Source organism: Pollachius pollachius, assembly GCF_949987615.1.
Source record: "Pollachius pollachius genome assembly, chromosome: 17".
NCBI lineage: Eukaryota > Metazoa > Chordata > Actinopteri > Gadiformes > Gadidae > Pollachius > Pollachius pollachius.
Window position 1 is genome coordinate 957,638 of NC_136950.1, and position 23,211 is coordinate 980,848.

At 47.1% G+C, this 23,211-nt stretch overlaps 1 protein-coding gene across 1 annotated transcript; it reads right to left on the bottom strand.

Annotated features, from left to right (window-relative positions):
- Positions 1-474: 474 nt before the first annotated feature.
- On the bottom strand, positions 475-23,144 carry myd88 (MYD88 innate immune signal transduction adaptor). Its single transcript, XM_079754955.1, has 5 exons — positions 22,721-23,144; positions 22,486-22,596; positions 10,991-11,159; positions 7,382-7,473; positions 475-3,365 (listed from the first exon to the last, which is right to left on the bottom strand). Exons 1-5 carry the CDS (start codon positions 23,040-23,042, stop codon positions 3,211-3,213), a joined length of 849 nt encoding a protein of 282 aa, XP_079611081.1. The 5' UTR covers positions 23,043-23,144; the 3' UTR covers positions 475-3,210.
- Between the last annotated feature and the right edge of the window lie 67 nt (positions 23,145-23,211).

The following is a 23,211-nucleotide window of genomic DNA, read 5'->3' on the forward strand; positions in this document are numbered from 1 at the left end:
GAGCAGCTCCCGCCTCCCTAACAAGTATGACGTATGGAGTCTGCGCAGATCAGAACTAGCTCCCGGTTAGCATTAATAGTAGTTAACTACTTTAACGGCCCGACAATCCAAAGCCCAATTGGAATCGAGATGTAAAAAGTGTGTAGTTCAAACATGAGCAGCTTTTACTTCTTCGCCATCTACAGAGTTTGTCACGTACGATCATTCAAAACCCCCATGTTGATTTCCTCTGAACCTCGGGGCGGGACTTATTCTTCAGAGGTCTATTGGACAATACACTTCAAGTTTTATGATTGGATGCTCAAGTGTCCGTTTGAAAACAGACCTCCCCTGCTTCCGCTCCGCAACAGGTCCAACAGGGCCTCCTCTGGCGGTGCAGTATAAAACAGGTCCAACGGCCGATCCTCTTGCGGTGCAGTGTAGAACATAGTACACAATATATGCGGAGCAATGACGACCCATGCTGGAACTTACTGGAACATAACGCTTCTGTTTTTACTGACATGATCAGATAATACTAGTCGAAAATAAAAATGTTGCAAACCGCTAGGGACAGGATATGACATTTACACCGATGCATTTGTAGTTGCCTTTTATAAAAAATTGACTAGAGTAATTAAACACATTGAAAACTGACCATAAATAGAAAACGAATATCATGATTGTAAAACATTTTGAAGAACATGAACATCCATGAAAGATCATAGCAAGCAAAAATAACCGGTAATGCAGTAGTGAAACAGGAAGTTACAGCCACAGTAACGTTTTGCTCACAGCTGATTTAGGCAATGATTAGTAATAGGAAAAGGCCTCACTTGATCAAAACGTCTGATCTCAGATCTGTTACAGCAGGACGTTTGGGGAGGGACGGCACAGAGCCACAAACCAGGTACCGCAACGCCTGGGTCTGTTTCCTCAGAACAAACTGATGATGAATGAATAAATGACGCTTTTAATACGTTTATTTCTTAGAAAGGTCAGTCTACAAGGGGTTGATTTAAAACCTTTGGACACTTTCTACCGTTTGCTAGTGCTGGCCGTCTGTTCAATCACTTAAAGATCCTCTCCTCCCGAGAGGTGATTGTTTGAAACAAATCCCAGCAGAAGCAGGTGACACATTTTCACCTAGATCACACTTTAATGTTCACCTTGATCACACTTTAATGTTCACCTAGATCAAACTTTAATGTTCGCCTAGATCACACTTTAATGTTCACCTAGATCAAACTTTAATGTTCACCTAGATCAACTTTAATGTTCACCTAACACTTTTATGTTCACCTCGATCACACTTTAATGTTCACCTAGATCACACTTTAATGTTCACTTAGATCAAACTTTAATGGTCACCTAGATCACACTTTAATGTTCACCTAGATCACACTTTAATGTTCACCTAGATCAAACTTTAATGTTCACCTAGATCAACTTTAATGTTCACCTAACACTTTAATGTTCACCTAGATCAAACTTTAATGTTCGCCTAGATCACACTTTAATGTTCACCTAGATCAACTTTAATGTTCACCTAACACTTTTATGTTCACCTCGATCACACTTTAATGTTCACCTAGATCACACTTTAATGTTCACTTAGATCAAACTTTAATGGTCACCTAGATCAAACTTTAATGTTCACCTAGATCAACTTTAATGTTCGCCTAGATCACACTTTAATGTTCACCTAGATCAACTTTAATGTTCACCTAACACTTTTATGGTCACCTCGATCACACTTTAATGTTCACCCAGATCACACTTTAATGTTCACCTAGATCAAACTTTAATGGTCACCTAGATCACACTTTAATGTTCCCCTAGATCAAACTTTAATGGTCACCTAGATCAAACTTTAATGGTCACCTAGATCACACTTTCTCTAAAGTCTACTAAAGACGACACAACATCAATGCTGTAGGGAGTCACAAGTACTAACTGTCTTTTCCTTTTGAATCTTTACACAATACGAATATTACATTATATATTATTAGTTGAATTCCCCCAAACAGTTCAGAATAAAAAAATAAAACACAATTTCATAATTAAAATGTTATAAATGGGCATTGTCAGCAAATGTAACTTTAAATCCCTGCCTTGGTGGGTATGAAAGGGGCAGGGCCCTGGCCAGGGGCCCCCGGACCAGCCCAGGGTGACTATGAGAGGGACAGGGCCCTGGCCAGGGGCCCCCGGACCAGCCCAGGGTGACTATGAGAGGGAGAGGGGCCTGGCCAGGGGCCCCCGGACCAGCCCAGGGTGACTATGAGAGGGACAGGGCCCTGGCCAGGGGCCCCCGGACCAGCCCAGGGTGACTATGAGAGGGACAGGGCCCTGGCCAGGGGCCCCCGGACCAGCCCAGGGTGACTATGAGAGGGGCAGGGCCCTGGCCAGGGGCCCCTGGACCAGCCCAGGGTGACTATGAGAGGGGCAGGGCCCTGGCCAGGGGCCCCCGGACCAGCCCAGGGTGACTATGAGAGCGACAGGGCCCTGGCCAGGGGCCCCCGGACCAGCCCAGGGTGACTATGAGAGGGAAAGGGCCCTGGCCAGGGGCCCCCGGACCAGCCCAGGGTGACTATGAGAGGGACAGGGCCCTGGCCAGGGGCCCCCGGACCAGCCCAGGGTGACTATGAGAGGGACAGGGCCCTGGCCAGGGGCCCCCGGACCAGCCCAGGGTGACTATGAGAGGGGCAGGGCCCTGGGGGGCTATGAGAGAGAGAGGGCCCTGGGGGGCTATGAGAGAGAGAGGACCTGGGGGGCTATGAGAGAGAGAGGGGCCTGGGGGGCTATGAGAGAGAGAGGGGCCTGGGGGGCTATGAGAGAGAGAGGGGCCTGGGGGGCTATGAGAGAGAGAGGGGCCTGGGGGGCTATGAGAGAGAGAGGGGCCTGGGGGGCTATGAGAGAGAGAGGGGCCTGGGGGGCTATGAGAGAGAGAGGGGCCTGGGGGGCTATGAGAGAGAGAGGGGCCTGGGGGGCTATGAGAGAGAGAGGGGCCTGGGGGGCTATGAGAGAGAGAGGGGCCTGGGGGGCTATGAGAGAGAGAGGGGCCTGGGGGGCTATGAGAGAGAGAGGGGCCTGGGGGGCTATGAGAGAGAGAGGGGCCTGGGGGGCTATGAGAGAGAGAGGGGCCTTGGGGGCTATGAGAGAGAGAGGGCCTGGGGGGCTATGAGAGAGAGAGGGGCCTGGGGGGCTATGAGAGAGAGAGGGCCTGGGGGGCTATGAGAGAGAGAGGGCCTTGGCCAGGCGGCTCCAGAACCAACCCTGGGTGCAGGGCCGGGTGTAGTCGCAGACGGTCAGGAAGCGCAGGATGCTTGGGAAGGGCTCGCTCATGGTCTTGTAGACCACAGGGATCAGCCTCTTGCTGCGGGCCCCTGGGGGCCACAGAGAAACACATGCTACATGGTGAGACAATCACAAATAGACCAAGGATCAAATCCCTCCGTGTCAGGCTCTACAGACCTGAGTCTCACAGAGAATTGGTTTGTTGGTTGTGCTTTTCTTTGACCTACACGCCAGAGTCTGCATCCCCTGACATGTCGTACTGCATGGAATCCCTTTGACTGAAGGCACGAGTGTATGTTGCTGGACAAATGTGCTTTGTTCATGTAAAAATGAATTCAATAATTTAGCATGGATCAATCTAAAGCCATGCGAACTTATGGAAGCATATATGTAGCAAAATTCAAATGGCAATGCAATTTGCAATTCAATAAGTCATTACATTATGCAATTGACAATTCATGATGCAATTTAATAATGTCATTTGTAAATACGTTATTCAAAGTGTATTTTAATATGCAAAGTGACAATGAAATCCTCAATAAAATTTGAAAAAGTTATAAAAACATTTGTGTTTTTTAACATTTTGTGTTTTTTTAACATTTTGTCAATTTTTTTGCGTTCCTTTATTCAAATTGAAAAGCTATAGCGTCCCCGTGATTGCAATGCACTTCGCCACGCTCCGTGTGCTGCAAATTTCAAATTACATTTCAATCCGCAAAACAATTTGCAAAAGATTATGCAAAACGCTTTGCAAAAGATTTTGCTAAACGTTTTGCAAAATCAGCCAATCGCGTCTGGGCGGGAACTACGTCACTTCCTCGTCAGACCAGCTGATCATCCACGACCTAGCACTTGGCACTTTCTTTTCTATGCCTAGCATTGTGCCAGGTTTGACTGGGTTGACGTATATAGTAATAAGGTGAAAATGGCGGAAAAGATGGAGCGGAGCTGCTGCGGGAGGCCGCTGCTACTCTAGATAAGCAGCGGGATGCAGGGTCCGAAACAGCGACCAACATGCCTGCACCGGTGTGGTTACCGGATTGACTCGGCTGCCAGATCAACTCGGGGTCCTAGATGCGCAATAATGACGCACTTCCTGTAAACGCTGTCTTTAAAATGCGCATGCGCGTTTCATTCATTCCCATGTTATTCCCAAGTATTAAAGATCTCCTTTTGTTTTCTAATCTATGAATGATAATCTAATGTACAAATTATTGTTGCCTATACTTGGGTAGAAGAATCGGTTAACTCCATTTACTGAACGGGGCGATCCACTTTATTTCCAGCGCTCCCAACACAGAGTCAAAACACACCGACCCACAGGCAGACACTTCCGTTCTCCTCCTTCAGAATAAGAGTCCCTAACAGGAACTGGGTTACATATGCATTCATCAGTGCTTTTAGACGTGTTTCCAATGGCTTTGTTTGTGCGAAAGACCGGGCTGCGTTCAATGAAATCAAAACCAAAACGGATTGAGCCTTCTTTTTATGTCCATGACTGAGCCCCGTTTATAAACAACCCTTCCGGGTTTTGTCCGTTGGCTTGTGTCGATACGTCAAGTGTCGATACGTCATCTGTAAGCGCAGGACCCCGAGTCGATCTGGCAGCCGGGTCAATCTGGTACCCACACCGGATCGCACCGGAGAAGGGTGTGCAAACCGCTGCCCTCTCAATTGTCTATTGTACCCTGGTTGAGTCGTCCTTCAGTGCCATGGGGAACATCATTGATCAACATCAATGAAAATCTCCACCCTCAGTGCTGTGCAGACTGTTAAATACACTTTGCAGACCAGGAACCAGACTGGGGTGGAAATGTTCAGAAGGGATGATTTGAAGTTTGGGGAGGTAGATAGGACCAGTGCTGCTGGTAATAGGGCAGAGGTGGTGGAGAACGATAGTGTGGCCCGAAAGAGGCACATTGCCAAGCAGAGAAAACGGGCCCTCAAAAGGATGAAAAAATGAAATTAATATTATGTTGATATATTGCCAAATTTGGCCATCGGGATTTACTGTTTACCTGTCCATGTATGCTCATGTGTGGTATAGCGCCCCCATGGGGCAGCAGAAATAATGGTTATAGTGGATAGACCTTTTCACATTTAAAATGTTCTTAACTGACCAGTTTATGGGTTAATAAATGTGCCATTTTCACCATAAGAAAATGTTGTCTTTTCCCTTTATTTTCTTCATGGAGTACACCAGAATGCTTAATTTACATGTTAAAATAGCAAAATTTGGCTGGGGGGGATGCCCCCAGAACCCCCTACAACAGTTTAGTTTGTCACCTTTTTCAACCCAAATGAGTTTGCAGGTATGTTGAATAACTGGTGTAATGGCCTCTTCTTTATGGAAACAAGACAAATACCGTGGTCTATAATAACATGGACAGTCGGGTCACAAGTTGATCTGGCTGCCTCATGCTCTTAGGAAGTCTAGTTGTACTTTTTAGTACTGCAGCTGATCAAGTCTCTGTGGCTCAACGGCACAATGGAATGGAATCTCAGCTTGAAATAAGTCCCCCAATAAATGGTATGAGTTCGAATCCTGTATTTATCATAAAAAAACACATTTTCCTCCAGTCTAATTGGAGGATATTAAAATTTCCTCCAATTAGACTCCAAATACGAATGAGATGGGTATGTTTCTGACATTTTATTAAAAACAAATCAAAGAGGCATTGCAAGGACAGCTACGAGTCTTTTCCCGATGTCCAACCATGAACCTATTCTAACAGCTGCCGTAGCCACGACAACAAGCGACGCATTCAGCTGATGGTCACCAGTTAACACTCACAGGTTGAACTGAAACACCTGTTTGCGCACCCTCCGGTGTGATCCGGTGCAGGCATGTTGGTCTCTCTTTCGTACCCTGCATCCTGCTGCTCCTCTAGGCCGCAGCAGCTCCGCGACCGTCTTTTCCGCCATTTTCATGTTATTACTATCAACCCAGTCAAACCTGGCACAATGCTAGGCATAGAAAATAAAGTGCCAAGTGCTAGGTCGTGGATGATCAGCTGGTCTGACGAGGAAGTGACATAGTTCACACCCAGACCAATTAGCTGATACATTTTGCAAAACGTTTTGCAAAGTGTGTTGCAAAATTCAAAAGACATTTCAATCCGCAAAACGTTTTGCAAAATGTTTTGCAAAATCTTTTGCCAAGTGTTTTGCGGATTGAAATGTCATTTGAATTTTGCAACACACGGAGCGTGGCGAAGTGCATTGCAATCACGGGGACGCTATAGCTTTTCAATTTGAATTAAGGAACTCAAACAATTTGACAAAATGTTATTTAAATTGTAATAACTTTTGCAAATTTCATTGAGGATTTCATTGTAACTTTGCATATTAAAATACACTTTGAATAACGTGTTTACAAATGACATTATTAAATTGCATAATGAATTGTCAATTGCATAATGTAATGACTTGATGACTTGAATTGCAAATTGCAAATTGCATTGCCATTTGAATTTTGCTACATATATGCTTCCATAGAAACTAGAGCATGGAAACTCGAGCTGAGCCCGACGGGCCGGGTCGGGTTCGGAAAAATATTTAGAAATTATGCTTGGGTTCGGGTTGGGCTAAGTCACATCTGCGCGATAAGGAGTTGGTTGGCGTTGGCGTTGCTTTTGTGTTAACGTTAATTTTACTTCACTGGGGACACTGACCTTCAATCTTGGGTCATTTTGTGGAATTAACGTTATCGTGTTCATGTGGGACTATGTGAATTTCAATTGGTTATGATTCTGCGCAACAAGCGTGCGTTAACAGCGAGCACAAGAATGCTCGCTGTTAATGCGTGCTTGTTGCACTCATCTGTTGACATTTCCAAATGCATTGCAGTTGTTTAATTAATACTAAACATGAGACACGTTTACACAAACGTAAACGTGTCTTTAGTATGAGAAAAAATAGACCTTATCTCTGTCGGGCTCGGGTCAGGATCGGAAATGTATATATTGATGCCTGTCGGGCTCGGTTACTTCTCTGTGGACGCGGGCCGGGCTTGGACAGAAAAAAACTGTGTGTGCGTGCGTGTGTGTGTGGTGCTCTAAAGGCGTGCCTGTATCAAAGGGTTAAGATTAAATCATCCGCTCACCAGGACACAGGCTGAGGGCGAACTTGGTCTGGAAGTCGCAGGCGTCGCTCCTTAGGTACTCATCAGAGATCACCACCACCATCCTCTTGCACCTGAACCAAACACAAAGGTCAAACATAGAGGTCAGCCACCTGAACCAAACACTGAGGTCAGCAACTGAGGCTGCTGTCTCCACAGCGTCATGTTGGTCAAAGGGTTCCAGTGGACTCAGAGACAGGAGCAGGATGAAGGGGTCAGGCATTGTGCTCAGGGAGGCCTTCATGTAATCTGTGGACCAGTAGGTCCGGCTGGAAGTCAAACACACTCTAGAATACCCCATTCTCCATTATATAGCAATAGGGACTATACAAAAACAACACATTAATAAGGCATTGTGGCAACCCCGCGCCGGCGGACCTGGAGGAAACTCGCCAACGCTCTGAACAGCGCCCTCTCTGTCCAGACTGTTAGAGGCGGAGCTCCGGACACCCGAACCCCGACATTTCCGGGTAAGACCACGCCGGTTGCGTAGCCGGCCCGTCTACCTGGCAGCCCAAAAACCGCCATCCCGGTCCAACTCTGACGACGACGAGTCCCTCGGAAAACCTACGAGAAGGACGGGACGCCAACCACACGCCTCGTCCACAGGCTCCATTCCCCGGGGGACCCCAGACACGATGACCGCCTCCGAACAGACACCCCCACCGGAGGAGAGAGAGAGCCCAGACCTCATCGATTTCTCCGACTTCCCCCTCGCCGCTGAGGGACGTACGGACAGGGGCGGACAGTTTGCCAGCGCCCAACTGGAGGACGACGCTCTTAAACATGGCTGGGGCCCCGTGCAGGTCCACGAGGGCGTATCCAGGGACTCGGTGAGTGGCCGGCACTACCCACACTTCAGCACACGTGGGGATTACTATACAGGGTAGTGCAGAGAGGAGGAGAAGAGACGGAACAATTGGTAGTGCCAAGGGCATATGTGAGCAAAAATCAGTATATGGCCCACACTCACCTCCTGGGGGCACATCTGGGGATGGATAAAACGAGGGACAGGATCCTGAATAGGTTTTATTGACCCGGGGTGAAAAGGGACGTCGAGGACTACTGCCGAGCCTGCCCCGATTGTCAACGCACCGCCCCGAGTCCCACAGTACGGAATCCCCTCATCCCCATGCCAATGATAGAAGTCCCATTCGATAGACCAGCGCTAGATATTGTAGGGCCCCTTCCCAGGACGAGATCGAGGACTCCTTCTCGCGCCTACGACAAGCCCTATGCACCGAGCCACCGCTAATCACACCAGACTTTAATCTCCCCTTCGTGGTCCAGACCGACGCATCTGAGGTGGGACTGGGAGCTGTTCTGTCCCAGGTCCAGTCAGGAGAGGAGCACCCGGTGACCTTCATCAGCTGGAAACTCCTGGCCAGCGAGAGGGCGTACTCAACTGTAGAGAAGGAGGCGCTGGCGATCAAGTGGGCCCTGGAGAAACTCTGTTATTATCTCGACGGCCAAAGACACCAACGCCAGGGTGACGCGCTGGTTCCTGGCCTTACAAGACTACCACTTCCAGGTGGTCCATCGACCAGGACGGGCTCACGCCAATGCAGACGCCCTATCCCAGGGGGACGCCTGCCTAGGTCTTACCAGAGGAACCCCCGGCTTGCTGCTGAGGGTGGGCGGGTATGTGGCAACCCCGCGCCGGCGGACCTGGAGGGAACTCGCCAACGCCCTGAACAGCACCCTCTCTACGGACAAGTAGTCCAAGGGAGATACATCCCCTTCAACACGGCTGTAACCGCCCACCAATCAAGCAGGGACAGACAATCATGGGGATTGAGATCACCTGGGGTAAGGCGGCGTCAGAGGGGTATTAAAGGCCGAGCAAACAGCAGTCAAGCGGGGGAGACGCATAGGCGAGACAGTCCCGCGACCGACATACTATATCGCCCTAACGTGTGGAATGCGTTCCCGTAGGAATAACTGAAGGGCGCCGGGAGCAACATTCACGCCGGACACCAAGACGGGCCTGGCCGGAGAACCCTCACCTCTTTTCCCCATAGTGGAAGTAGCCTTAGTTATTTTATGATTTTCCTTATTCTCCTGAGCGGTCCAGTAATAAAACCCTCGTTTCGGTAAAGCTATGGATATATTCTACAGCCTGGACCCTGAGAGGTAAAGCTATGGATATATTCTACAGCCTGGACCCTGAGAGGTAAAGGTATGGATATATTCTACAGCCTGGACCCTGAGAGGTAAAGCTATGGATATATTCTACAGCCTGGACCCTGAAAAGTAAAGGTAAGGATATATTCTACAGCCTGAACTAGGGCTGCACGATAAATCGTTATAAAATCGCGATCTCGATTCACCCCCGTGTCGATTTAAGTTTTAAATTAATCGATTAATTTGATTCTTTTTTTTATGAGCCGAGTCCAACTGACAAATGCGACTTTCTTCTGTGAGTTTAAAACATAGGTCCATGGTTTAAAAGCACTCCCAAGCGCTCTCTCCCTTCTAGGTTCTGAGAAGGGCTTCACCCTCAGCCAATGACGAAGCGCCTTTTAGTCACGTGTTTCACTCATGGAGCAGCAGAGAGCGCAGTAGTTCGGAAAGATAGTGCGGCTGCGAGTGCGACAAGAGATAAACAGTGAAGACAAAATGGATGTTGATGATGAGGACCCAGCTACTAGTGGCGAGAATCAGCCAACCCCTCAGACACAAACGGAACTCGTTCCAAAAAAAGGCTTGCATTCGGTGGTGTGGAAGTATTTCGGCTGTAGTATTTGTATTTGTTTTCGGGAAACAACGAGGGTCAGTCTAAAGGGATTTGCAAGGCATGCTTTGCGATCGTTGCAGCACCGCAAAGTAACACCACAAATCTATACCAGCACCTCAATCGTCACCACAAAGTGCAAGATGATGAAGCTGTACAAGGCAAGAAAAAGTCTGAAAGTCGTCTAACATTAACAACACAGACATCCATTACTGACACCTTGCACAAGGCAACCCCATACCCACATAACTCCAGTAGGAGTAAGGAAATAACGGACGCAATTGCTTACCATCTAGCAAAGGATATGGTTATGGATATGGTGAAGATTAATCTTAATCTGGTGGGGGCAAAATACATCTGTATATCTACCGTTGTCTGTGTTGGTGAAGGAATACCTATGCATTCCAGCTACCAGCTCACCTTCTGAGCGGCTGTTCAGTACAGCGGGCAACATTGTGACATGCCACCGTGCATCACTAAAGCCAGAGCATGTGGACAGACTTGTGTTTCTTGCCAGGAATCTTTAGTGCCATGTTCAGGGTCACATATAGGGTCATATGAGAGGCCCATGTTCCAAAGAAAAGATTTGTGTTTTATTTAAGCTTATTTATGTTAAAGTTGGTTCAGTATACTCATTTTTGATACTGCACCTTTTTTTTGTCATGGTTCATGTGTGCAATAAAAAAATAAAATAAAAAGAAAATGTTTTTTTTTATTTGTGAGAAAAGAATCGTGACAGAAAATCGTGATATCGATTCTAAGCAAAAAAATCATGATTCACATTTTTCCCTGAATCGTGCAGCCCTAGCCTGAACCCTGACCATGTGTACCAGCGACGAGCCATAACTGGGTCTGACCTCTTTTCGATGAGCTCAGCGGTGATGGTCCACACACAGGATCCAGGCAGAACATCTCGGTCAAACACACACAGCTTCAGGTTGTACTCTGTTTGCTCCAACTGCTCGATCATCTCATGGACGAACTGGAAGTCACTCTGACAGTAGCAGATGAAGGCATCGAACATCTCTGAAAGAATCAAACAAATACAAAACTCAAATCAAACAATGGTACAGACACATCGATACCTTAACACTAGTGATCCATTCTAAGAATTGCCCTTATATACAGCTTTCAGAATTGCTCTTGTATACAGATCATTGAGTTCAAGGAACTCAATGTTTTCCATTGTGTGTCTGTTATCTAGGTCTGTATAAATCAGAATATGTTTGGTAGTTCTTTGGGGTCTTAAGTTTAAGAAATTAACAGGTTTTCTGATACATGAGTGAGGTATCTCACTATGGGACACGCCCCTCGCGCTGTCCCCCAGAAGTAATTTCACACTACGTCAGTCGTAAATGGCCAACAGACGTGATGTCTGCTTGCAGAGGAGGGACTTCCTCCTGCTACATAAATTCCCTCTCCACGTCATCTCTTCAGTCTATAGTCAAACACCTCTTCCTTGCTCCGGGCAAGGAGGGTGGTCCGGTGAGATACCTCACTCATGTATCAGAAAACCTTGGTTAATTTCTTAACCTTTAGTTTTCTTTCAACTTTCGCTCGGTATCTCACCAGGGGATATAGTAACTGCCATATTGCCAAAGAAGTACCAGTAAAAAACACCTGTCCAACAGGCATGTTTACTGATCCAACGCTCAAGGCTGTGTGAGACAGATTAGGCGCAGTAACATCCAATCTGTAGAATCTAGTAAAAGTGTGAGGCGTTACCCGGCAGGCAGCCGCACATATCTCTTCCCCTGAGACCCCCTGAAACAGCACCCAGGATGCGGCCATGCCGTGAGTTGAATGTGCGCGCAGGCCAGTAGCACGCTGGCCAAATGCGCACAGGCAAGAAGCGCACCGGCCAAATGCGCGCAGGCCAATAGGGGGTAGCAAACTCTCGCTATTATAAGCCATGGCTATACCCTCCACGATCCAGTGTGACAAATGCTGCTTTGAGAGAGGCTTTCCCAAGTGTGACGTAGCACACGATACAAACAGCTGCTCTGATTTCCTGAATCCAGCTGTCCTATCCACATAGACGTGGAAAGCCCATAGGTGCATTCAGCCGCTCCTGCTCCTGGGAGGAGAAAGGAGGAGAATGGAAAGACAACAGCTCAATAGAGCGGTATGATAACGCTGAATCAAATACCTTGGGAACAAATGCAGGTTTCAGCTTAAATAAACCTTTGAGTTCCCCCATAAAAACTGCATACATGCCGGATTTACCGACAGTGCATGGGTATCACTCACAAGTTTAGCCGAGGCCAACGCGAGCAACAAAGGCTTCTTAAACGAGAGCGTCTTAGCTCTACCTGTTGTAAGGGCTCAAATGGTGGGCGTGACAGCGCATCAAGATAGCAGCACGATAGCAGCCTCTGTGCATTTCACAGACACCCGTAGACTTAACGAAAGGACGAACGGGAGAACCAAATACTTGTACGTTATGCCCTGGAAGGCAACCTGAGATATTTTCTGTGAGGGGGATGAATGGGGATATGGAAATAAGAGTTTGTTAAATCTAGTTTAGTTTGACTTTATTGTCCCAAAAAGGGAAACTTGCAGTCAGGTACACATAAAAAACACAATATACACAAGTACACACGACAAAGAGATAGACACGGGCCGTGTCTAGTCATTAGATTCAAATTCATTTACAGGTATGTGCAAAGAATTGTGCAAATTGAGCAAACGAATTGCGCTAGGGATAAAAGAGTTCTTTGTCCTATTGGACTTAGAAAGAGGGACTCTTAGTCGCCGGCCTGAGGGAAGGGCCTCAAATGAACAATGAAGGGGGTGATTTTTACAGTCCAATATAGCCATTGCTTTCTGAGTAACCTGCTTCTCATAAATGTTCAGCAAGAATACTTGTGGACAGCCAATCATCTTCCCAGTCACCTTCACAATATGGCTTAGGTTGTTTTTGTCCCTAAGGCTGATGCCCCCAAACCAGGCAATAAAAGAAAAAGTGAGAACAGATTCTATAAAATTTATAAAATAGATTTATAAAAGAAAGACAACATAACCTTATCGACATTGAAGGAGTTAAGCTTCCGAAGGAAGTACAATCGTTGTTGCCGATTCTTGCAAATAGTATCAGCATTAACGTCAAATTTGAGTTTATTGTCTATCATTGTTCCCAGATATTTATACTGGTCAACCATCTCTATGGAGTTTCCATTTATGTATGTAGGTGGTGGAGAACAGGATTGGTTTCTTCTAAAATCAATGGCCATATTTTTTGTCTTTTTGATGTTAAGCTGAAGAAAAGACTTGTCACACCAACAGACAAACTCATCAACCACTGGCCCATGCTGAGATTCATGTTTATGCAGTAAACTAACAATAACTGTGTCATCAGCAAATTTCAGGATGTGTCAATTAAAATGCTGACTTCTACAGTCATTAGTGTAGAGGATATACAGTAGAGGGGAAAGTACACAACCCTGGGGAGAGCCAGTGGAACGCCTTTCCGAGAGACAACCATTTACCTTTACTCATTGTGTTCTGTTAGTTAAGAAATCCATAATCCAACTCACAAGATTACTATCAAGATTAAATTCTAATAATAGTTTACTGACTAAAACATGTGGCTGGATAGTATTAAAAGCAGAAAAAAAATCTAAAAACAAAAGCCTGGCGTGTGTGCCCGGACCATCTAGATGACTCTACAGGAGATTTAGTAGTGTCATCTGGGAATCCTCCACCCCTCTTCTAGCCCTGTATGCAAATTGCCTTGGGTCCAGGGCCTCACCCACCCTGAACAAAAGACACTTCACAATAATTTCAAATGACTTCATGACCAGTGAGGTCAGTGCCACTGGTCTGAAGTCATTTAAACTCTTTGTAGTGTTGCTCTTTGCAACTGGAACAATAATGGACTGCTTCCATGCCTTTGGGACCCTTCTCTGTTCCAAGGACATCTCAAAAATATCAGTGAACACACCGCAGAGCTGTTCTGAACAGCACTTTAACAATCTCCCAGTAATACCACCTGGACCCAGACTTTTATTGACCTTATTTCTCTTAAATACTGACCTAACATCTTCTTGTGTAATTGAGAATGGTGTGGACTTTACCAGAGCTTGCTCCTCAGTTAATTTCTTATGTTCATCTGAAAAGTCATGAATATCAAAACGTGAAAAAAAAGGGTTCAATGCTTCAGATAAATCGCTATCACTCTTATACATTGGGATATCTATGCTTGTGAACCAGTCTCCTGGGCGCACGAAGCATATAAGAGCGGCGTGTGTCAGCATTCTGAAACGGTACAGTGTCATGTATCTGTTCAGAGTGCGTAAATCCAATATTGGCCGCAGGCTCCCTCCTTTCTTTGGGAGTAGAAAGTAACTTCAGTAAAACCGCTTTGGTTTTGCCCTGACGGCACTATCTGAATTGCCTTTTAGTTTTTTCGGATTGGATTGGAGCCTGTAGCCGGCGGTTACAGTTTTTATAACCGAATCTTATGCAGCGCATGCACGCCACTGTTGAGCCCGGCCAGACAGAGGCCCCGGCTTCGCTGGTTTCGCCTTTCTTGCCGGGGGCATGGTGGGGTGTGCACCAGCGCTCATGCCCTCCAGGCACCGTTTTATTACAATCTGTTCCTTTTTAATGTTTTATGATTTTTTTATGGTTTTCACATGAATCTCTCACCGTCGTGGCCATTGCATTGTAGCCCTTATCCCTCAGTGACGACTGGAAGCAGTCAGCTTTGGACGGCAGTGTTGGGCTCGCCTAAGTCATGGCAGACTTCTTCGTGGGGTGGAGGTGTGACACCAGCAGTGATTCAACCAGAGGCCGGTGGAAGAACCCTTGTCCTCAATACCGGCCCAATCCTACACCGATCCACCCTGGACAGGGATCTTGGCTGATAGTGGCTTGCTCCAAGTCCAGGTCGCTTCATATAGCCACACTGACAGCCGGGTTCGGGGAGCTGGCACACACGCCACCTACCACCATAGGCGACGCGGTGCGGGGAGGGAAATAATCATCCTCCTCGTCCTCATCAGAGCCGAGGCTAATGGATTCCTCTCCCGACTCGGAGTAACCGCCCTAAGCTTCGTCAGGCTCTGCCAGCAGGCTAGCGTCGATAGATTCGGGTTGAGTCAACTCCAGCGGTGAGGTCCACCTCCGACCCCCAGCTGGTGCCCGGTGGGCCGGCGAGCCCCCGGTAACCTCCCGCTAGCTCTGGTAGTGGTGGGTCGGTAACCCCCATTACGGGATCTTCTGCGAAAAACTTTGCCTGTTTGTTCAGTCTGCGTTTGCAGGTTTAATGTGAAAACCGCCCGCCATGCTCGCAGGTAGCCGGGAAAGCAAGGGCAGCCTCGGCGTGTTCCAGCCCGAGGCAGCGAATGCAAGCGGAGTGGCTAGCCATTTCCGACATCTTGTTCCCGCACACGCAGGACTTTGTCGGCTTCCCCGAGCCCTCGGTTAGGGTAGGTTCAGAATCTGACACATGTTCTCCGCTCTCCTCTTATGAACAGCCGCTGTTTAGTGACAGGCCATCTTAATCAAGTGGATTGCAGCTAATATGGGTACTAGCAGCTGCTGTATGGTGACAGTCTAGCTTTAGCCTCTCAGGTTTGATGTAGTGATGTAGGCTAGCGTTCGGTGACCGAGGGGTTAGCTCGCTCTGAGAACAGTCTGCCAGGCCGTCTGCCTAATGAGTAAGTCCCGTCACCATGGCGACGGGACTGACTTAGTAGGAGCAGGGTTCATACAGAGATTCTTAATATGATTTTACTACCTTTTAATACCTTTTTTAATACCTTCACCATATTTTTTAATACCAGCACAACTTCCAGAGGTGTCTTGCTTCGCCCTGAAGGGTATTATTTTAAATAATGACCGGTGACGTTCTATACATTATTACATGGCTCCTTGCCAAAACAGCGGAGAAATAGTCTGCCGAAGACGTTGACGTCGCTTAGAAATTGGACACGCTGGGGTTGATAAGTTACCGGACTACTTACGGAGTGACAAGAAAGACGTGAATCAGGCAAAGAATCCACTTTCCTTGACAGCGGTCAAGTTCGGTATGCATAAAAGTACCGACTGACCAATTGCGAACTACTGCAGCTGCTGATGTCATCTCTCTAAGTTATAAAGGTAGCCGCACCCACCCCAAACCAATCGGAATAAGTGTATGTATGTCGATTATAGCGGACTACACCACCTCTTCTATTCCGCATGAAATTATATTCCGATCAGAGAATTGTATTACGATTGAGCCGTATATATGATCATTTTTTATTCCGATTGAGCTGTTCTTCTACTTCTAATCGGATCAGAAGTGTCCATGTAAACACGGCTGTCTACCGGTCACACCAGTCTCACGGTAACGTCAAAATACATACCGTAGTACAAATTCACACCAGTGTACTTTCTATAGAGGGATAATCAGTCTACGTCACTCCCCGGTCTACGAGCATGCCATATGCAGAAAGAGACGAGGGCGACAAGAGCCGCAATCATGTCTTGTTGTGCGGTTGGTTGCACAAACCGTTTTATTAAGACTGATTATCCCATTCATTCTACTTCTTGCTTGCCAACATAATAAAACAATTCAAATACTTTAATAATTATGCTTTTTCTTATTTGTATTGCATGCTTATTAAATGTATACTCTGTTTGAGGTCATCTCCCTCTAAAAGTAGTCCCCTTTAATAAGCGGTTGAGTTGTAAAAAAAAGCCAGGGGGGGATGGTGGATTTTAACTTTTAGGGACAGATAATTTGTGCTGATAACAGCACATATGGTGGGAGACCAACGGTGTGATAATTATTATTAGTAGTAGTAGTAGTATTATTATATTATTATATTTTTTTGGGGTAAAATAAGAGCGATGACTACTGTCATCGCTCTTATTTTATCCCCAAAAACACAGCTCATCGGACACACGATTCGAGGCATAGAATAGAATAGAAAGCTTTATTGTCATTATACAAAGTACAACGAAATGCAATGAGCAGCTCCTTAAAAGTGCATAGATAGTTATCAAATCTATAATATATAATAATATACAAAAGCAATATATAATAAAAATAAATAAAAATTTAAATACACAGTAAAACTTAAATACACAGTAAAGACCACAAACAGACAACAAACATCAGTGCAGATCTGAGTTCAGTATGGTGACAGCTTTGGGAAAGAAGCTGTTCCTGAGTCTATTTGATCTGGCATATGACTTGAAGCGCCTGGCAGAAGGCACCAGGTTGAAGAGATGGTAGCCGGGGTGGGTGGTGTCCTTCAGGATGCCTCTGGCCCTGCTGAGACAGCGGGAGCCGTAGATGGTGCTTAAGGATGGCAGAGGGCAGCCAATGATTTTTTGCGCAGCGTTTGCCACCCTCTGCAGTCTCTTCCTGTCGGCCTCCGTGCAGCTGGAGTGCCACACTGTCACAGCGCAGGTCAGCAGGCTCTCGATGGTGGAGCGGTAGAAGGTCACCAGCAGCTGTGTGTTAAGATGCTCCCTCCTGAGCACTCTCAGAGAGTGTAGCCGCTGCTGGGCCTTCTTGACCAGCGCCGAGGTGTTGACCGACCAGGAGAGATCAGCAGAGATGTGGACTCCGAGGAATTTGAAGGACTGCACTCGCTCCACACCGTTGATGTACAGGGGGGCAGGGGCGGCTCTGTTCCGTCGGAAGTCCAGGATGAGTTCCTTGGTCTTGGTGATGTTCAGTGCCAGGTTGTTAGATACACACCACTCACCAAGTTTCAGGACCTCATCTCTGTAGGCTGCCTCGTTTCCCCCTGTTATAAGGCCCACCACCGTTGTGTCATCAGCGAATTTGACAATGATGTTCTCTGGGTGGGTGGGACTGCAGTCAGATGTGTAGAGGGGTAGAGTAGTGGGCTCAGCACACAGCTCTGGGGAGAGCCAGTGCTGAGAGTGCGGGAGGAGGAGAGGTGAGGACCCAGTTTCACCTGCTGGGGTCGGTTGACCAGAAAGTCTTTTATCCAGCAGCAGGTGGGTGGTGGGAGCCCCAGGTTGATTAACTTGGGGATCAGAATGTATGGTATTATAGTGTTAAAAGCTGAGCTGAAGTCAATGAAGAGCATCCTGACGTAGCTCCCCCTTTTCTCCAGGTGACTCAGTGCTGAGTGGAGAGCGATGGCTATTGTGTCGTCCGTGGATCTGTTAGTCCGGTATGCAAACTGTTGTGTGTCCAGGGTGGGAGGGAGACAGGCTTTGATGTGTCTCAAAACCAGTTTCTCAAAGCACTTGGTGATGACTGGGGTGAGTGCTATGGGGCGGAAGTCATTGAGGCTGGTAGTGGGTGACTTTTTAGGGATTGGGATGATTGTGGCAGATTTCAAGCAGGATGGGATAACGGCTTGTTCCAGAGACTGGTTGAAAATGTCAGTGAAGACCTGTGATAGCTGGTTGGCACATGCCTTGAGCACCTTCCCTGGTACTCCATCTGGGCCTGCAGCCTTCCTGGGGTTAACTGCGCTGAGCACCCGCCTCACGTCCTGTACCTCAAGAGTGAGTGGGGGGGGTGGTGGAGGTTGATGGGGGTTGTAGTGGTGGTTGGAGTGATGTGGCTGAGTGCTGTGTTTCAGACTCAAAGCGGGCAAAGAAGCTGTTCAGCTCCTCTGCCAATGCCGCATCTGAGTCCCCGGGTGACAGCACAGCCTCTGTAATTGGTGATGGTCTGTATGCTCTGCCACACCTGCCGGGGCTTGTTGAGCTGTTCCTCTATCCTCCTCTTGTATTCTACTTTGGCCCACCTAATGCCTCTCCTCAGGTCGGCGCGAGCGGCGCTGTACAAGGCTCTGTCACCTGATCTGAAGGATGAGCCACGGGCCCGGAGGAGCGTGCGGACCTGGCTTGTCATCCATGGTTTCTGGTTTGGGAACACCCGGATGCACTTTTCCACAGTGACATTCCCAATGCAGTACTTGATGTAAGACAGTACTGTGTCTACGAATGTAGCCAGGTCTTCATGATAGAAGGCTCCCCACTGTGTTTGTTCAAAGCAGTCCTGCAGCCGGGGGAGGGCATCCTCAGGCCAGGTGGTAATGGTCTTCTTTGTGGGCTTTGTTTGTCGACAGAGGGGGGTGTATGCGGGGGTGAGGAGCAGGGAGAGGTGGTCTGACCGGCCCAGGTGGGGGAGGGGTACGGCTCTGTATGCACGCTTGATGTTTGAATACACATGATCCAGAGTGTTTTCCCCTCTTGTTGGGCATTTTACAAATTGATAGAATTTTGGTAGAACAGTCTTGAGATTTGCTTTATTGAAGTCCCCTGCAATAATGTGGGCGCCATTGGGGTGGGCGCGCTGGTGGTTAATGATGGCATTATGCAGCAGAGAGAGAGCCGTGTTTACATTAGCGTCCGGTGGTATGTAGACTGCAGTGACGACAACAGCAGCTAGTTCTCTAGGTAGAAAGAAGGGTCTGCATCTCACCGACATGAACTCCAGGTCAGGAGAACAGTGTCTGTCCAAAATAGTGCTGTTGTTACACCAACCTTCATTCACGTAGATGCAGAGCCCTCCTCCTCTGCTCTTTCCGGAGTCACTGTTCCTATCCCATCTGTGTAGCGTGCGGCCTGCCAGCTGCAACGTCGCATCAGGGATTTGTGTATGCAGCCATGTCTCTGTGATGATGAGCACGCAGCAGTCGCGGACATAGCGATTTCCAGCCAGCTGTATTTCCAAATCGTCCGTTTTGTTTACCAGGGATCTAACGTTTGTAAGGTAGAGGCTCGGCAGTGGAGGTTTGAGAGGCTGTTTCCTAAGCCTGGCCAGTAGCCCAGCCCTGCAGCCCCGACTTTGTTTTCTCTCGCGTCGCCGTCTGTGTCGCCTGCCAGACCCGATAACAATCCACGGAGATCCCGCTGGTCTCGCTATCTCGTCAGGAATGTTATGAGTGCGATGAAAGTCACTGGAGATGGTCATCTTCCGCTGGAAACCGATATCCAGTAAGTCCAGACGACTGTAGTGAAAGTAAACGCTGTGTGCGCCGCCATGGCAACCAATTTGCAACCGATTTACCGGAAAAACCGAAAAGATAAATGTGATAACTTGATAAATTGACGGGCGCTTGTAAAGGTTTGCTTTACAAACCGATATTCAGTAAGTCTAAACAACTGTAGTGTTCACTAGAGAAAGCCGCCGTCTCCAAGGACAATGCTTCACATCAGCATGCATCACTTTTAAGGATTTTAAAAACTGATTCTTATTATTTTTTTCAAAAATGCATTCGGCAGAGAAGGGAGACTAGTGTTGCTCACGGGTTGGAATGAATGGGAGAAAAGGGGACAGAGTTGTCTGCGGAAGCGATGTCTGAGATGCAGAGACAGCTTCACGCTACCAGTGTCTGTCTCGTACGGTGTGGAAGGAGAGCTCGTGAAGGCACTATTGCATGCTATTGCGAAAGCACGCATGCTGCGCGGCTGTGTACTTGCGCAATAGCATGCTGCCCGAGAATGCAGTATCGCTGTCAAATCTGTCCCTGGGAAAGTAACGTTGCGCCGAATTGAAAAAGGAAACCACTATAATGAAATAGCGGTAATATTTCCACATTAATTGATAGAATAACAGGGGATGGGAAGGGGGGATGGCTGTTTCAGAAGGCGGATGATTTTGATCAATTTAATTCCAAAGGGGGGTGCCATCCCCCCTCACCTCGAGTGCTGCCTTTAATTGACACCTCGAAGGGCATTATCCCGCTTATACCACGGTCACTGGCCAAAGAAAAGAAATTAAGATCATTCATTTATATTTTCATGCGTTTTACAATCCAAATATAAAGTTTTTCACATAAATAGGACGGACCTTAGCTACAACTTGGCAACGGGAGGTGTTCTAGTCCGCTGAGCTATGAGCCAGAGAGCTAAAGTTATGGATTGTACATATTTATAATTTGAAATTCGTCCCAGCCTTTATACAACAGATACTATAGGGTCTATAGCATATAACCGCGTTTTCTGATTACAGTTTAATGTTACAGTAAGCTGACAACATTGCTAATTAACACCGCAACTGCAAATTAACCACACAGAGATAACCATGGCAACCGGTCAAACAAATGTTCTTTTCGGATCATTCTGCGCGCGCATCCGCCGTGTTGATAAACAAATAATCCCACTATATGTTTATATATGTTTATACCGTACAAGTCTTTAAATATCGATTCCTCCAGCCAGAGGTCCGAACATTTGCATTTCCCCATTATTGTCTTTCAATTGACTAACAGAAGCGAACTCGCGAAGTGGTTTGGCAGCAAGCCAGCCGGGTATATCCAGTTTGTTTAAGCGCACGCACCACGTGACATCATTGATATCACTCAGGTCCCACTTGCAACATAAAAATAAATCCAAGTTTAAGTAATTTTGGGAGATAGGCCTGCACGTAAATTACACAAATTGAAAAACTCATAGGCCTTGTTGGAAATGTAATACCTCGTCAGATGACGTTTATTACTTTTTAATACTTTTTAATTGCCTTAATTTGGGCTACTTTCATTTACTACCTTTTAATACCTTAAACAACCCCGTGGAAACCCTGAGGAGGGAGTCTCTCCTCTGCAAGCAGACGTCACGTCTGTTGGCCAGTCACGACTGGCGTAGTGTAAAATTGCTTCTGGGGGACAGCGCGAGGGGGGTGTCCCATAGTGAGATACCGAGCGAATGTTGAAAGAAAACCATAAACATAGGATGATGACGTCCCCTGGTAACTGGGATTACAACTCCATGTTGAGATCACGAACACTTCAGCAATGGCAGGACAGGCGACATCATAGTGTGTGTGTGTGTGTGTGTGTGTGTGTGTGTGTGTGTGTGTGTGTGTGTGTGTGTGTGTGTGTGTGTGTGTGTGTGTGTGTGTTCCATTATCAAGGTAACACGAACAACCTGCTTCAAAAACTGGCAAAATAAGGAACAAAAACAACCGATCAGAGAACGGGCATCAAAGAAAAGTTGAAACTAGATCATAAGATGAGATCTGAGAGAAAGAGGATAAGAGGATCTGAGAGAATAAGGAATAACTTCGAAAAGAATCACTAGCAGTAACGCATTGTTGTGTAGTTTCCTAAAGTCTGTGGGCCAGTATTGAGTGAAAATCTGCACCTGTTCTGTGGCTTATGTTCATTTTAGAATGATCCATACTCTTCGAAGTCAGGCAGCAACAGTTAAATGAAAATGTGAACTAATGGCCCGTTTTCGTGTGAACTAAATATTCAAGAGTAGTCTTACATACCACTGTTTGTGACATAGGGGGGCATAAATGTAATATAAATGAGAGTATACCTCATTACACCACTGTGCACAATCAATCAGAGCATGCATCGTTATGACATGAAAATAGTATTCACATGGGTCGTTCTATGAGGCGATGTGGTTGACCGACCGTCTCCCATGGTGATGTGGCGGTCGTCGGTCCGCGGGGCGCAGCTGTCCACTTCCGGGACCTGCACCGGGGGCTCACTCTTCTTCTGCAAGTACTTCTTCACATCCACATCTGTTCAAGGTTTAAGTCATGCATATGAACGCGCACAATTGTTTTTGTTTAAACACCTTAAGCTCCCCATCAGTAATATGCATCTGTACCATGTCATGTATAGCATTTAACAAACACAACCAACCTATAAAAGGCCGGATATCTTCAACGATGTCTCTTCTCTCCGAGGATTCCAATATGTCCAGTAACTTCCCGACCGTTGCGTTTATGCTGCGGGCTTGCCACGCCTCCAGGGTCATCTGCATGGGGTCCTTTGAAGTCTCAAAGTTCTTAATCTCCAGGTACTCGAAGTCCATGCTCTCCGCCACGGTGGTCCAGTCGGCAGCCACGGTGCACCGCGGGTTGAGATACAAACTCAGCCGCCTCCGGACGTTCACGTTTAGGGCAACCAGAGGGACCTGTCGCAGGTCCACCTCGGGGTCCTCGCACAGCTTGGTGGCGCACATCGTAAAGAGGTAATCTATTACGTTTGTATTGAAGACGACACTTTCAAGAGACAACGTATAACGCTATGTTGTAGAATAACTTTTGGCAGCCATGGTCGGAGCTTCTAGAGAATGAGGAAATGATGCGACCTCAGAGAGGGAGGAGCAGAGATCGAGTACTTTCACAATG